Here is a 16,057-nt window from a genome sequence, read left to right as displayed (position 1 = left end):
GACATGAAAGATGCGCTTCAAGTTTCAACATCCCTGATCCCTCCCACCACTCCAGGCTGACTACGGCCCTCACCCTGGCTAGTAGTACTGAGCACCGGTCAGTTTTTGTTTAGTGGCACATTGACCGTTTGGACGTGGGTTCTCGACCATCCCCCTCCACGACGTCGAGATGGTAAATATTTGGAGAAGCATAAGTCAAACATTACATAACTACATATATAAGAGTTCTACGCGGCACGTTGTATGCTTTCTTTTCATCACCATGACTGTGTTCATTAAGGGCCTTTGTGTTTGAACTAACATGGGAAACTGCCCTCCTCTGGAATGAAATTGAAATGTATAGAACAGTCGATTTTATTCTCGCAAGTAAAAATGTGAAACAACTTTTTTTTAATCTAAAATGAAAGCAAGCTTCGACTGTTTTTACATTGATGCTGGACATCAATTGAAATGTAAAAACAGTCGATTTTATTCTCGCAAGTTTTTACAAATGTGAAATTACTTTTGTTTTGTTTATTTAAAATGAAACCAAGAGCTATGAGCAGTACAATTTATTGAAGAAATGCAAACAAACCTAAAGAAAAAAAAACTCTCACACAATTAACTAATAACGTAATAAAACACGAGTCAACAAAACAAAGGAGTGATTAAAACGAGACAACAAAATAATACCGAAAACTAATCTCGATCGTCTAGGGTTCAGGACAAAGTGTATTGACTTCAGATTATAAAAGTTATAAAAAAAATAATCTGCGACCTTTGTCTTGCAAAGGGGGAAAAAAACAACCCTATATCAGTCAGTATTATGCGTGGTTCAATAATTAACTGCTGTACTGTGTGTAAACCTATAGCCTGGGTACGCGTGTGACAAAGTGCAAACACTGGGCAACATCGCGCAAGACTGTATGGCTGTAGAAAAAGGGTGACTGCATTATGGAGGATCGAGCAACATAGGTATGTACCCATTTTTTTCAAACCGCCATTGCACGTTTTGCAGTCCATTTTGAGCTTGCATGTTTTTTTGGCTTGGTATACTTAACCATTTTTATTTCTCTTTGAGTATAAAACTGTAAGCAGGCCGTGTAAAATGACACATATACGGACTCAAAACGTGGATACGAAAACAGGCGCCTTTATTCCGATATGACAGTACATGCCTTGTACATAATGCCTATATACGTTCCACATTTTGTACCAGAGTGAGTGCGCTATACATGCATGTAAGGATGACATTATTATACAGGCATATTTGATTCATTTATCTATTTCAAAATTGAAATTTTGTTGTAACGCTGAGAGTCGCAATAGGGACCGGACGATTGAGTGAAAATACCTCTCATAGACAGAACTGTATACCTTGGGGAATGAGAAATCATTTATAGGCCCAGTCGAAACTCAGGGAAAACTCGATCTATTCGATTGATCTGAATGAATTTAATCGGTTCGTCCTTCGAATCTTTTGTTTCTGTGCCATAGATCATACTTCGTTGCGAGCGTGAAGTGAATTTTCTTTTATGACGTCACAATAAGTTGTCTTGATTGTACACAATTATGTGTTTGTGGTTATCAGATACATTTTTTTTACTTTAACGTAATAATTTGTTAGCTAATTTTCTATCATCGATAGTTTAAGATAGTACGCTATAGTATGCTTCCTTGTCACATTGAGCACAGTCCTAGGGAAAAGGAAATAATTCTGATAAATAATCATTTGCTTTTCCGGTTCGTTTTATTTCTGTAGGTAACCTGTACACAGTTCACGGCACGGTATTGTGTGATGTCAACTTGAATGGAAAAACACCGAACCGGACACTACACGAATTGACGCTTTCCACTTGTCGATAATACACAGACCTCACATCGGATCATTCAGCAATACTATAGTGTTGGCAAGTTGGACAGTTTCTCGCCATTACAGATTTGTTTCGCCGAGTTCCAGTCCATAAATAAGTACCTGCAAACAGACTTTAAAAAAAACAGCAATAGATTGGTCGAGACCGAGCTTCTGTCGATCGACTCTAACAGTGGGCCTTGGGGATAGACTCGTGGTATAGGCAGGTTTAAGAGACTTGCTCCTCAAGCCTGACTTGGAGAAGCCAAACGATGGAGACTGCAGGTAATTCACAGGAAGGTATGGTTACTAATAGACCTTAGACATGATGACGTCACGCTTTAATAGTTTACATGTGCGCTTAAGATTGGGATCGTGAACCATACACCAAGCTCCATAGGAAAGCAGTAAACAAAGCGTGACAACATTATTACTTATAGGGATTGCATATGGACACAATGTAAATAATGGGGCCCAATGTCATGGAGCTCCTATAACTATAAGCACAGTAATTTAATAAGCATAGTATATATATGTATAGTATAGTATAGTATATGTATAGTATAGTATATATGTATAGTATAGGCCCTACTATACTAAGCAAAATAAGCATTGTACGTGTTGAGGCCTAGGCTGAACCCAGGTAGTGTTTTTGGTAGTCACACTACTAGTCACAAAGAAAGGCTGTATCCTTTTCAAACATGACTGAATATATTAGTGAAACTTTTACAGACTGTGGCCAGACCACTGATCTCTATATAAAGACTGGATAGCGGATATGCATACAACATTCACACAGTAGACTTCGCATATTGACCAATTCGCCCCCGGTCTCACGAAGATGGCCGCGTATAATACGAACGTTCTACGCGTAAATACGCGCGCGTTGTATCAACAGTTGACGCGCATTTTCGTCACGTACACATATTATGATGTTCTAAAAGGGACACATTTCCGTAGTGATTATTATTTCAAAAACGCCGAAAAAGTGATCTGCAGCATTATAAAAGTATCCACGACGTTAGAAAAATTGTAGTAAACCTTGGTCAGTGGTGGTGGTCAAAATATAAGTCAAGTGAACCGCGCCGCGACGTTACAAAAGAAATCATGCTGTCTATTATAAGACGGCAACTTGTCCTTTGTAGATCACCAGCCGGTCTCACCGGTCTCAATATGGCGTCAAATTCATTCATTGTGCGGCTCTTTATTAGCTATCCAGTCTTTATATAGAGATCAGTGGGCCAGACCGAATGTTGGCCAAATAGAAAAAAAAAACGGTAACCTCTCCCGTTTTTGTGGGAGATCATGAACGCTTTTAAAATGACATTTTGTTTGACTTACCCTGTGGAGACTTTTAACGATTGATTTCCATTTTTACCCCATCTTATAGTTCTCATTTCAGAAAGTCAAAGTATCGATACTATTACGGAGGAGAATCAAAGCAGCATGACGTCATTAGCTCAGTCAAATCCGGGAGGATCATTGTCTTATGATCGACTCCTCGATCCGACCAAAACCGAGGAATCGAAGCATCGAAATGGAAGTGACTGGGGAAGTCCTCAGGTGAAGTTCGACAATGGTCAGCACACAGCCAGGAACGAGGCAGTAAGTCTCTCTGATTTGCATTGTGTATGGTGCAACCTCGTCCCCAGGTTTCTAGACAAAAGTTCAAACCATTCAATGGCAGACTTTTGAGACGTTCGTGGCAGCAACACACCGGTCCTTTTCAATTGTTTACGTCATGTTTAAGCTAAAGCGCGCATGCTCAATATGACGCAAACAATGGAAAAAGGACCTGTGTGTTTGCTGCCACCAATGTCTCAAAAGTGCCACATTGCTTGGCAAAAGGGTATCAATTAAAACCAGGTGTCCCCAAATTCAGTCACCGTGGGATATGATTTTAACCACTGTGTTTAAAAACTTACTCGCAGAATACTGATCCGTGCAATAACATTGAGGAACTGGGAAATGGCCGGCCCAGGACTCCCTCAGCGATGGAAGATGGAATACCGGAGATGTTTCCAAGAGATGCTGACGTATTACCTACCGCCATCTTGGTTTCGTGTTGCTGTCCGGTATGCGGTTGCGTGGCCATTTCATTGGCTTCCAAGGTGAGATTTTTCGACAAATCTTTCGATTTTTTTGGTAATTCTTTTTAGGTGCAAACTTTTGAGCATTTTTACCAAAATAGAAATTACAAAATAAAATGCTGTAAGGGGAGACAACTGAATTAAAGCCTTGTAAAATCGTATGTTGCAAAATTGCACGTGTGAGTTAAAAAAAAAAAAAATTATAATGTCCAAAACAGCAATATCACTGAATATGTTATGGCAGGTACTATTGAGTTGATAGTGAGTTGGACCGTGTCCAAATCAACTGGCTGCGGCCGGGAGTAACACACACGTCTATGGTAAGTGGCTGTAGCCACAAGCCAGTGGCTTCAATAGGCGCACGTGTTATTTCCTGCTGCAGCCACAACTTTCGGACATGGCCTTGACTTCACACCTTTCACGAACAACATAATATCGATGGCGCCCCCTAACGTCCACCAGATTACGCAAGATGGACAGTTTCATCTCCATTGAAATTTGCTCTTGGTTAAACAAAGATGGTACAATTTAAATTAATCCAAATTAACCGTTTATGTCTGCATCTTTTGTCATTCTTATTCCAGGCGCGTCGTTTACGGCAAGCCGGTAAGTACCATGCCTCAGCCCAGGCCACGGAGGCCTCCACCTGGTGGGCGTGGTCAGCCGCTCTCTCTGGCTGCTTCATCCTTCTCGGGCTTGCTCTCTCGGTCATGATATTCCTCCTGATGAAGTATATTTAGCTGGCAAGACACACTCACCCAGCTCAAGTCAGGAGGCTAGTCATGGTAAACAAGACACACGAACGCTATGAGCTCTATGGTTTTCGGCTATGCAAGATGGACGAAACCGGCGACAGTACTTAAGCTGCTTGAGGGCGCCCTAGACCTAAGATTTTTAAACCATTGCGTTGTTCTGTCGGTTGAGTGCATATGATTGAATTCACAGAAAAATAATGAAGAATTATTCGTCCAAATGAAATTATTCTTTAAACTCAGTTATTAAACCATAATTACTATGGCCAGTTAATTTTGTGTTTATATTTAAATAGCAGCACGGACACTGCAATCAACATTCCTCGCAATCCACGCCCCCCCCCTGAAAAAAAGAAAGAAAAACACAATGTAAGGATGGCATTTTAACAATATTTTGGTAAAAACTCAAAATATGTGAGTTTGTATGACGTCATTGAAGCGTAAAGCGATCGAAGGTGGCTTAGAAAGACATTTTATAACACTTTATATAACTATAAAATCCCTGCAGCATTGACGGTTATGAAAGTGCGACACTGTTGTTACAAGAATTTCCGTAAACTAATACAACAGGTTTTGGGTTGTTGTAATATTGAACCAAATAAATGCTTAAGCATAATGGCCGAATACTAAAATTAGGCATTTAAAATGTGTTAAATATACATGGATATTCATTTTTTTGCATAACACTACAGAATGACTGACGTCAACCTTTCAATAGGAAAAAAGGAGCAGTAAACTCGTATTTGAATCGTGAGGGATTAAAATCATAATCAAAATCCGATTAAAAAAAACCCTTCCAAAAGTGCTCTGAATTATTTAAACTTACTTGGTTTTAGCTTCGTAATTGAAACGTCTTTGTAAATAAAATTAATGATTGGTTTGTATATAAGTCAGATGGCTGATTTGTATTGTATTTTGTGGGAGACCGGCTACAGGTGAATATATAATTATGAATTAGTGGGTTGCAAAGGCTCGTCCTTTTTAGTAAGTAAATTTTATATCATGTGGAATTAAATAACTTCGGTCAACGTCATTGGGAAAGTTACTACCTAAATCAACCGCAGCGGTCTTATAGTTGGAACCATGTGCCGTGCAGCAACTTTCATATACGCCTCGTCGTAAAAGTGGAAGGATTGAAACACAATTAGAGTTCAAAATATTCCACAAGAAAACAGATTAAAGCTTCCGCTGCCCATAAATTTGCTTTCAATGCTATTCTGATCACGACAGGTGATCTTGTCCAACACAGTGACTAAAGTGCGCCTTGTGATATCAGACAATCGCGACCTCCTACCCTTATCAGTAGAGGGCAACGATCAAGTATGTTGGGACAAAACAAAACTGTTCAATCAATTGCCTAAGTTTGTCTTGTGGTGGTTTTTTTTTAATCCGGGGGGGGGGGGGGGGGGGGACACTGGCGTACCCAGCGTGGGGGGGGGGGGGGGGGGGGTAAGGGGAGTAATTACCCCACCCCACCCAATTTTACCTAAAGAGTTGCACTTTTCCATTCAAATGCCTTTTTTTCACCAGCGCTTAACCCCCCCCCCATATTTTGTAAAGAGATCCCCTGTTTTCAGAAGTGCCCTTTTTTTTCTGAACAAGTGCCCTTTCAAAAAAGAAGTAGTGCTCTGTTTTGTGCCATCGTCCGTTCCGTGTGCCTTTTTTTTATTTCACGCATGTATCGCCCTGAAAAGCACACTATATAGGCCAAGTTCGGGCAAGGACCATTAGTCGACTAGTGGTTGATTTGTGACGTACCTTACGCCTGCGCACTAATAGCAAAGTGCGAACGTCTCTAGTCGAACGCTGGTCAAAATGTCATTGCAAAACGTCTGGATCCTGGCTCCCTGCTGTACGTTATGAACGCGCGTGGCTATGGTTACCAGCGAAGCAACCAACCCCAGTAGGTTGGTTCCAAATAGTCGACTAGCGTAGTTAACCATCGTTGACTAGACAGAGATCGGGCAAGCGTTAGTCGACCAATGGTTAACTATAGTCCTTGCGCGAACTTGCCCATTGTCCGTTAGTGTGCATAATCGTCGGTTTTGAACAGCGCCCCCATCAACATATTGGAACCTCAAATAGCGCCCTCAATCAAATCATTGAGCTCGTACGAATTGATCGTTATGTGACGCACAACGTATGACGTACGTATACACTCCCGGTGATGGGTCGGACTTTGTGCAGCGGGCGGTGTTTTAACCCAAATACGCCTTTATTCAAACTATACCCAACCTGCGCAAGGCAGATTTTTTCTTGACGAGGTAGGTCGAGTGTGGGCGACATCAATTCCGATTCAGATCGAAACACATCCGGACACAACATGGAGGACAACGTGAAAGGAGGTAATAGGCCATTGACACATTGACACATTATTAATGTTACATTATCGACCTGTTTGCTTTAGAGTTTATGGTCTTTACGTGATTGTGTGATGTGTATAGAGTAGTAACATTCGAGTAAATACCACTACATGTATGGGTTGTAAGGTAGGAACAAACATCCTTTGATTAAATAAAAAAGTGTGTGAGGCTTCCTGGCAAAATGAGATTGAACTTGGTAGAGGTCAAAAGGAGGGTTTTCAGGTACATGTGTTAGGAAAGAGTATAACAATATTTGTACAGTTGTTGCACTTTATCGGACGTTCCGTTGACGAGTTATGGTTATTTAAATGTATTTATGGTTATGGTAAAAAAAGTAATGAACTGAGAAAAAAAACCTTCAAAGTTTCGAGTTTTGTAGTCGTGAGAATGAAATATGCCTACTGTTTAATTGGCACCTCCCAATTTTGTTTTTCTGGATCCGCCTTTCGCTTGGAAATGACATAAAATATTTTATGCTTTGCTTTCTTCACAACTATACTGTGATACCATAAAAACAACAAAATGGTTCCCTGACTTAAAACGACAGTTTGTTTTAGTGCATAATCCGTTGGTCTCGATCGAAGGCCAAGGGCGAAGTCTATATCTTGATACGAAAATGCACAAGTCATTTGCTACGTGTATACTGAAAACGAAACTGCGTTTAAAATCGCGATTTGGCCAAAGTGCGCCGTAACTGATTGTATTCAGTAGTTATTTGAAGAAGCTCACAGCGTGCGCACGACCAGTTTTAACTTTGGTCTCAGTCGAAAAGTTCATATACAATTCATGGCGATTGATCTGCGCAAACTTTAATGAGCCGACCGTATACGCACGATGGTCCCACCTAGCTTATTGGATGGACAGGTTGGTTAAAACTATACACAGTGGCGCACCCAAGGGGGGGGGGGCTAGGGGGCTTGAGTAATATTTTTTTAGTCCCAAGATTTGACCTTGGTGATATTCTATGTGGCCTAGTTTCGAGTAGTGGGTGTAAGTGGCGCCACCAACGTCAAAATAGTCCGCTTCCCCCTCCCCCCCCCCCCAAAAAAAAAAACCCACATTGTTTTCTGCGACCAAAAATTTAGGGAAAATTTTTTGGAAAAAAAAATTTACTCCAACAAAATTTGAAAAACAAAACTCGTGAGCCCCTCCAAGCCAAATCGTGTGTGCGCCACTGAATATGCCATATGCCTATCCCAATCAAAACGACTCAACTCTCGTTCTGCAAGCGAGATTCAAGCTACGCTTATTGCTTAACTTTTAAACAAAACCTTGTGTTCTTTAATAACTTAATGGAGCCGTCATTAATGGCGTCTGTTTTGTGTTTCTTGGGCTGTGCTTCCTGAAAAGTCACTAAATTTCGCCAGCATTACTTAAACTGAGCCTAATTATTTTGTAATATTGAATGTGATAGATATGGTTGTCAATGATGAGACATCGCAACCTCCCGCCGACTACCCCCCACCGTACAGTGTAAGTGCTGTTTATTCTCACCTTTTATTCGAAGAACTGGTATCTTTTCAAACCAAGATTTCCTATGTGTCTTTTACAGAGCCCATAGACCTAATGCGTAGCAGCCATTCGTGGGAGCAATGCCTTTAGGATATGCATAAGTGAACCTTTGTGCATTCATTGTAACGGAAATCAAATAACAATTAAAAGATGCTCAGTTTTGCTCATGAATATGGAAATTGGTATTGGTATTGTTTTGTTTCCATACATCACAATAAATAATAGTGTACAATTAAACAATGCACAGGGGGTGATGAATGGCGGATACCAGGCAAAAAGCAAATGCTTGTACGTGGCCTGGGTCCTCATTTAACACATTAATATACATGTACAACTATAATTACAGGGTAGAAAAGAGAAAAAAATACAAAAGGTAACTGACTGAAATTACAGCTGAATTCCAGAATATAACAAGGATGCTTTAAACTCAATGCACTACATACACAACACGAATTGGCATCAGCCTTAAAAAAAAACCCAATAAGACACCAAAATACCTTTCAGAATAGCAAAACGAAAATTGAAAATAAGTTCAAATGGGACACGAAGGTGCATTTTCATGGACAGCATTAAACAAATTAAATTGCACAGGCCCTTCAAGCAGATAATCTTACGGCTCATCCCCCTAGAGCTCCGTGCACAAGTACCCCATCAACGGCCAGAAAGGGAAAGTTGGGGGAGACCTAGACTGGTTCCCGGTCCATGCACTGCGTATTGCGAATGATCGAAAGTTATTGGTCAGGGATTTATCTGGGAGACCATCGCCTGACGCTCTCGTGAAAACGCTTGTGGCCAATAGCTTTGGCACATTCAGGAACGCGTGCGTATACTTAGCGCACGAACCAGTACAGTACACGCACACGCTGTGTGTCCCGTCCACGGGGCTCTCAAAAGTGGTAAAAACGCGCCCTCTTTAGTTGGCGCACGGAGCCTATAGTCAAAACGTGGTGAAGGAAGCTAGGATCCTCCCCTCTCCCCAATTACGCCGCTGTGTGCATGTCACCATTTGTTTCTTCACTTGGCTGGTTTTTTTTTCGGATACTCTTTACGTCTTAGCCTGCTGCCCAATATTCTCCGGCAACAGTGGTCCACAACATGCCTCAGCCTGCGGCTCCGTGTCCCTCGGAGGTGTTTGAGCGGGAGGCGTGCCTCGCACACTGCGTTCGTTTCTGGTGGTGTCGCCCGATAGGCTGGATGGCCGTAGCCGAGCTAAACAGAGTGAGTTCCAGTTCAGTATAGTCCTGTGGTCAAGTCCATCTTTAAAAGTCGGTCACAAGTCCTCCCAAGTACACCACATCACAAGTTCATTACACGTCCATTACAAGTCCATCACAAGTCCATTCCAAGTTCATTACAAGTCCATCACAAGTCCATTTCAAGTCCTCATTAGTCTTCACAAGTCCGTCACAAGTCATCACAATTCATCACAAGTCCTCCCAAAGTCCATCACAAGTCCTCACAAGTCTTTACAATTTCCTCCCAAGTCAATCACAAGTCCACCACAAGTCCTAACAAGTCCTCACAAGTAAATCACAAGTCCTCACAAGTCCTCACAACTCAAACACAAGTCCATCACAAGTCCTCACAATTCAATCACAAGTCCATCACAAGTCCGCTACATGTCCATCCCAAGTCCTCATTAGTCTTTCCAAGTCCGTCACAAGTCATCACAATTCACCACCGTCCTCCCAAGTCCATCACAAGTCCGAACAAGTCCATCAAAAGTCCATCACAAGTCCACCACAATTCCTCCCAAGTCCTGTCAAGTCCACCACAAGTACAGTCCACGCAAGTCCTCACAAGTCCTCACAAGTCCTCACAAGTCCATCACAAGTCCATCACAAGTCCATCACAAGTCATCCAGTCTCAGGTCAAGTCACAAGCAATTCAAGTGAACATGACAAGCGCATAATTCCTTTGAGCAAATTGACTGGACGTTTTATATAAACTTTACTGGACTTGTTATAGACTCAACTAACCTTTTTTGTGCATTTTGGAGCGGCTGGCAATAACCAAAACCTAACAAACTAATTAACAAATAAACAAAAACAGAAACAAACGAAAACAAAGAGCCAAAAAAATAACAACCAACCTACCAAAAAAAGGGGAAAAACTTCTTGCAAGGAGGCTCACAAAATTGTGCTCCTCTTGCTCTATGAGCTCTCAGCAGTTGAAGAATTTCCTGTTAAGTGTAAAACTTTCAACCGCATACTTCCCTCATTTTGGGGGAACCAATTTCACTCGAAGTCATTGTTTCAACAGGCTCGAGCACTGTACGCGGCTGGGGACTACGACGGAGCAGAGCAAGCTGCCAAGAAGGCCAACATGTGGAGCTACGTCGGCCTGATATCGGGCATCGTGCTTGTTATTGGGGTCGCAGTAGCCACGTACTTCATCATCACCACTCTCATGAATAGCTACTGAACCAAACGAACGCAGGTTTTGCCGTCGTAGTGATGACGTCACTTCCTGTCGAGGTCACGGGCACCTCATTATTAGCAGTGGTTCACGCTTCTTGCACAGCATGATAAAATGTCATTAAAATGTATCCCGGTGCTATTAATTAAGTACCCTCATTTACTGGCGGTTGTCGCAGGTTGTCTGCAGAGACTTGCGAGAATCATTTTAAAGGTTATGTCGCTATCCGAAAGCAAAACAACTGAAGAACAAAACAGCAGACAGATATATGTACGGAAATTCATTTCACCAAGATTTACGTAGGATATAATTCAGAATGAAAGTTACCAAACTGTTACGCTATTAGCTAATAATATGTGGCGCCGTTCTATCCATTTTCACTTGAGGGCGCTATCACCTCGCATTATGTACCATAAACACAACGTATAGGCTTGACTGACTATTTGTTGCTACGGCATCGTGAACCAATCGTTGAGCCGAAGTGTCAGTGACATCAGAGTGACGTCATGGCTACGCTGGTGAATACAGAAATTGTCTTAAATGAGGGATTATCAACAATTTGTTCAAAATAGAGCTTTTGTCCCCAAGTTACTCGGATCTACACAATTTTATCGTCGCATGTTGATGTCGTTTTTTTTTTTCTTTTTTTACTGTAGCCAGAAGGTTTTTTTTTTTTTTTTGCTTGGGAGACGGCTACGACTTTGGACTGCTCCGTATCAGTGGACCAAAACCCAAGCCGAAGTTGAAATACAGTGGGTTCGGAACCAGCCTTAATGTTGGTAGATTAGATATGATTCGGGGGCTTGCTTTATATCATATAATGTAAAAAGGTTACGTAGCTAGCTTCCGGAACCCTCGCACGGCCCGTCTTTGGGCATTTTACACAAGGTTAATTGCCCTTCTTTTTGCCATAATTTTTGACAGAATGATTCATCGCATACAACGTACATCGCGAAAACGAAAACGCATATCGACGCAAAGATTTGCCTACCTACAGCCGATGGGTTCTAGATTTAGTCGGGCTGGCTTGAATGCAGTCCTTATCAGCGGTCATTTTAGATTTTTGTTGTTGTAAATACTTATGAGTCCTTCACGTTTATTAAAGAAAGGTATTTGCTAAGACATTTAAATCTGCTGTTAATATTAAGTTTTCACCCAATGACCGCCACGAAATTATTGTATACATTTTTATCTTTGTACGAGTACACCGAGTTTCACTGGTTCACATTTTTTAAAATTTTCAAAAGTGAGAGGTCATTTTTTTTTGGCGCAATACTTCTCTTTCAAGTTAGGCGATTTTTCAGTTTTCTTCAATTGAGATGCTTGTAACAAATTTACAAGTTCTTTTTGCGAGGGTGATTTTTCTTAAGAAATCAATGTACTAAGAACAACTGCAAATTGCATAATTTGTGCACGTTAATAATTTATTTTCCAATTCAAGTGTTCAGGAAGGGCGCCACCAAGAATGAATTTCAGGCTTTTTTTCCGGAAGGTATAGACTGACTGACCAACAGTGAGGGAAATTTTGTCAACCATTTTAGCTGTTTTATTCAACAAACAAGTGCTACATTATTCAATATTTTCTAAACCTTTGAAAGTGTGGACAACTTAATAATATTAATAATCATTTGGGAGGCTAATCATCCCTATACTTGCAGATGAGAAGCTGTAAAATTGGTAGCAAAAAAGCTGAAGATATTAACGACTAAATTCTCCAGGCACCTTTTGCAGTTTTAGAATGTATAAGGGAATGGTCACTGAAATATGGAAATATTAGCATATAAACATAATGTGTTATAACACGATTTATGTTGTCTTTATGTTGAATCTTATCATTTGTTGTTACTTGTTTTAAGTTGCCGAGGTAACCTCAGACGGACATTGGAAATAACACGTCTGGTTTATTTCACACATACTTTTTTTGAATAAAATGTTGAAAATTGAACACAAATTAATTTGAAACAAGTGACTTTCATAATTTATAATGATCGACGACCACTGGATTACACCATAACGAAAACAGCGTTCTGTTTTAAACAACCACTATGCTTATTCCACTTATACCAAGCAAGCTGATAATACAAATGCTATGTACGATTTGCAAGAAATCAAGGCGTGTACGGATTATTATCGTAGTCAGAAATTATGTTTGTCGGACAACAAATCGGGTGGGAAGTCCGACATAATAGTCGTCTACTTTGCTATGTACAATGCTATTCTATGCAATGCTATGCTATGCTATATATATTCTATAGTTTTATAACACTGTAGCTTATCTATATATTGGCGGTTACCCGACTCTGGCGGTTCGTAGGACGCACACAGTTGTTGGATGCAGCCATTTATTATCATGAAGTTGTGTCTTAGGAGCCATTCAGAATTTTCAAAGTTTTAAAATTTCGACTATTTTTCCAAATTGTGGATGGGTGGGCCAAGCTAAATAATTGAAAATCGAAATTCACTTTTCAAAGAAAAAAAAGAGCCAAAAAACCCAGAATCTTTTGACTTGCCTGAACTACGCGCAAGCGTTCCGATTTTGCGATGCATGTTTCTTTTCCAACTTCGTCCCCTGTATGTACTGCACAGGCCCGCCAGTGGGATGTAATGATGTACATGCAAGTGCATGTACATGTATACATGTGGTTTTTTTTTAATACTGCATAACAAATCAGTTTTTTTATTAATCGAAATTAGGGGTGGGTGGGTCAAAATAATTTGGAAAAAAAAGTCGAAATTTTAAAACATTGAAAATTCTGAATGGCCCTTTACTGCGATCATTTCGCGCCGAAATCGGAACTCTTTTTGGCACGCTGTGTCATACAGACCCATATGAACAGCGATATCCCGAAAAAAACTGGTCGAATCTTGCTGTGCACCAGACTATTTTGGAATACCGAACCCGCTTATTGTTCGTTTGAAGCCTCGTAATAAAAAAGTCATTGCACATTGCGCGCAGAATAAAACTCCATACTCGATAGTGTGCAGATTGGGAACGGATCATTTTTCCCCATTGTGCGCTGTGAAAAGGGACAGTCAGATTTCACCTCTTGGTGGCGCCATTTACCGCCCAAACCATGGGCTGAGGTACAATATGCCGACATTCATATCATTTTTCACTTTTGATAGTTGAAAATTGGCTTGTGTTCGAGTAGTATAAAAGATAAGATGAGATTTGAAGGTTAACAAACCTCCATGTTGAAGTCAGCAACATTCATGGGTAATTCTGTGTCTGAAAATTTGGGACTCAATACTGTGTATGAGGATAGAGTATGAAAATATGCAATACTAGATTTTATTTTGTTTTAGTACTGCATCAACTGTGTCTGGCATTTAGTTCATCTGGTACCCAGCTGTATTTCTACACATTCTTTATGTTCATGCCACCAGACTACTGAAGGGTCAATCTTTGCAAAAAGTTGGACGTGCACCAGTCTAGTCTTTAGCTTCAAAATGAAATCACCTGGCTTCACTCTCAGTTGCAAAATGTTAAAGAAAAGAGTCTCCTTTATAAAATTGAATGGAGACCTCAAACTTGGCTGGTGAGAACTATAATGACCTCGTCTTTACCCCATGAACATTTTGGATAATTTAGTTGGCAAACGATTGAGTAGAGTTGGTCCGATCTTGCTTTTCATGTTTTTCTTCACTCAAGGTCCCAGTCTGGGTAAATCTGCGCTTGCATCGTGCGACAAGAAAGATCCTTGATGAGTTTGTCTAAAAAAAACCACGGGAAACACAACGTCTCTTACGGGAAGGTTGATACGCATTTGACCGGATTCAGGATCACCAGTTGAGTTATTTAATTTTCAAATTGGTTATTTACGACACCTTCAAGAGTTATTCCGTCCGAGAGCTGTGAGTCATTAAGAGGGACACGACAAATCAGGGTGGACAAGGCGCGTCTGAACCTTTTGTACATGAAGGCAAAGATGATGGGGTTGACACAACAGTTAGCAGCCACCAGAATCACAGAGGTGATGTAGATAGGTCCCGTGAAGTCCAGCTCCCAGCCGAAGTTGAACATCAGGAATATAGTCTGGTTCAAAGTCCAACAAACGAGGAAGCTGACGAAGACGGAGAGGAGGGTCTTCAGGGCGATGCGACGGGCGCGATGCACCGGCTGCAGTTGCTGTTCGGACGAGGTAGGAATGCCGTCGATGCTGTGGTCTCGTCTGGTACGTCTCAGCTTCATGTAAATGTGGCCAAAGACGAACATCATCGCGAGAGATGGCAGGACAAACGTCACAAGAATTAGGATGATGCTCAAAGCCCTGGCAATCACAGAGGAGCTTGCGTAGCAGTAGCCGTCCTGTAGTTTGTTCGCCACTGCGATGTACAGCACCTGAGACAACAGCCCGAAGACCCACACGGCAACCACCATGAAAACCATTGCTCGCTTGGTGTACATCTTGATGTACTTTGCCGGAAAGACCAGCGCGATGTAGCGCTCGCATATCAGCGCGAGAAGGTTGATGGTGGACGAGGTGAAGCACGCCCACAGGAGGAGCTGCGAGTACCATATGTAACAGACAAAGCGGTACCATGGAGTGTCTGGAAAGCTGTCAGGAAGCGGAATGTTGACAGTCAGAATGAGGAAGAGCGACCCGAGAAAGTCAGTCGCAGTCTGGTTGAAAATGAAGGCGTCGGTGATGGTGTGCATGTAAGGCACTTTGTAGATGACCACAGCCACTATCCCATTGCCTATCATACCAAGCACACCGATAATGGTCTGCAGGATTTGAGGAATCAGGTTGATGTCAGCCATAGCGGACGGAAATGACAGCGTTCTAGCTTGTTGGTTGTACTTCAAGCAAACGTATGTCGATCAGGTTGTCCAATTTAACTCAAACAACCTTCAGTGATAAGGCGAACATCGGTTAATCACTGCACAGACAGTGCATAATTGGCCTTTACATATATATTGCCGGGACCTCGATGCTTGTAGTCATTGAGATTTTACACACACAAAACCCTGCCTGGGCTTCCAGGGTTTTGTGTGCAAAAGCACATTGCCCAAAGAGAAACGAGAGGCAAGGTCAAAGGTGCATACATATAGTACCTGGATCAGTCCAACAAAAAATCGCAACACTA

At 41.4% G+C, this 16,057-nt stretch overlaps 3 protein-coding genes across 5 annotated transcripts; 2 read left to right on the top strand and 1 right to left on the bottom strand.

Moving 5' to 3' along the window:
- Positions 1 to 802: 802 nt before the first annotated feature.
- Positions 803 to 5,566, top strand: LOC119725609. 3 transcript variants are annotated; one of them, XM_038197086.1, is made up of 5 exons: positions 803 to 954; positions 1,742 to 2,116; positions 3,222 to 3,436; positions 3,763 to 3,942; positions 4,506 to 5,566. In XM_038197086.1, exons 2-5 carry the CDS (start codon positions 2,104 to 2,106, stop codon positions 4,659 to 4,661), a joined length of 564 nt encoding a protein of 187 aa, XP_038053014.1. In that variant the 5' UTR covers positions 803 to 954; positions 1,742 to 2,103; the 3' UTR covers positions 4,662 to 5,566. The 3 variants fall into 3 exon arrangements, with proteins under 3 accessions (XP_038053014.1, XP_038053013.1, XP_038053012.1); XM_038197085.1 differs by having other exon boundaries at positions 1,742 to 2,131; positions 3,234 to 3,436; XM_038197084.1 differs by having other exon boundaries at positions 1,742 to 2,131.
- Positions 5,567 to 6,815: 1,249 nt separating this feature from the next.
- On the top strand, positions 6,816 to 12,921 carry LOC119725608. The gene is made up of 4 exons (XM_038197083.1): positions 6,816 to 7,018; positions 8,451 to 8,509; positions 9,605 to 9,766; positions 10,811 to 12,921. The coding sequence occupies exons 1-4, from the start codon at positions 6,997 to 6,999 to the stop codon at positions 10,970 to 10,972; spliced, it is 405 nt and encodes a 134-aa protein (XP_038053011.1). The 5' UTR covers positions 6,816 to 6,996; the 3' UTR covers positions 10,973 to 12,921.
- A 1,257-nt stretch (positions 12,922 to 14,178) lies between these two features.
- On the bottom strand, positions 14,179 to 15,731 carry LOC119725377 (RYamide receptor-like). Its single transcript, XM_038196783.1, has one exon. The coding sequence runs from the start codon at positions 15,729 to 15,731 to the stop codon at positions 14,766 to 14,768; it is 966 nt and encodes a 321-aa protein (XP_038052711.1). The 3' UTR covers positions 14,179 to 14,765.
- Between the last annotated feature and the right edge of the window lie 326 nt (positions 15,732 to 16,057).

This window comes from Patiria miniata, unplaced genomic scaffold (assembly GCF_015706575.1).
Source record: "Patiria miniata isolate m_02_andy unplaced genomic scaffold, ASM1570657v1 HiC_scaffold_19, whole genome shotgun sequence".
In the NCBI taxonomy this organism is placed as follows: Eukaryota; Metazoa; Echinodermata; class Asteroidea; order Valvatida; family Asterinidae; genus Patiria; species Patiria miniata.
Note: the sequence above shows the minus strand (reverse complement) of the source record. Positions and strands in the feature narration are given on the sequence as shown.

Coding starts and splice junctions, on each gene's coding strand:
- LOC119725609 (XM_038197084.1), top strand. CDS start 2,104: ATGGAGACTGCAGGTAATTCACAGGAAG. Junction 3,437..3,762: donor ACACAGCCAGGAACGAGGCA/GTAAGTCTCTCT, acceptor ACTTACTCGCAG/AATACTGATCCGTGCAATAA. Junction 3,943..4,505: donor CCATTTCATTGGCTTCCAAG/GTGAGATTTTTC, acceptor TTCTTATTCCAG/GCGCGTCGTTTACGGCAAGC.
- LOC119725377 (XM_038196783.1), bottom strand. CDS start 15,731: ATGGCTGACATCAACCTGATTCCTCAAATCCTGCAGACCATTATCGGT.
- LOC119725608 (XM_038197083.1), top strand. CDS start 6,997: ATGGAGGACAACGTGAAAGGAG. Junction 7,019..8,450: donor GGAGGACAACGTGAAAGGAG/GTAATAGGCCAT, acceptor TGAATGTGATAG/ATATGGTTGTCAATGATGAG. Junction 8,510..9,604: donor ACTACCCCCCACCGTACAGT/GTAAGTGCTGTT, acceptor TTTACGTCTTAG/CCTGCTGCCCAATATTCTCC.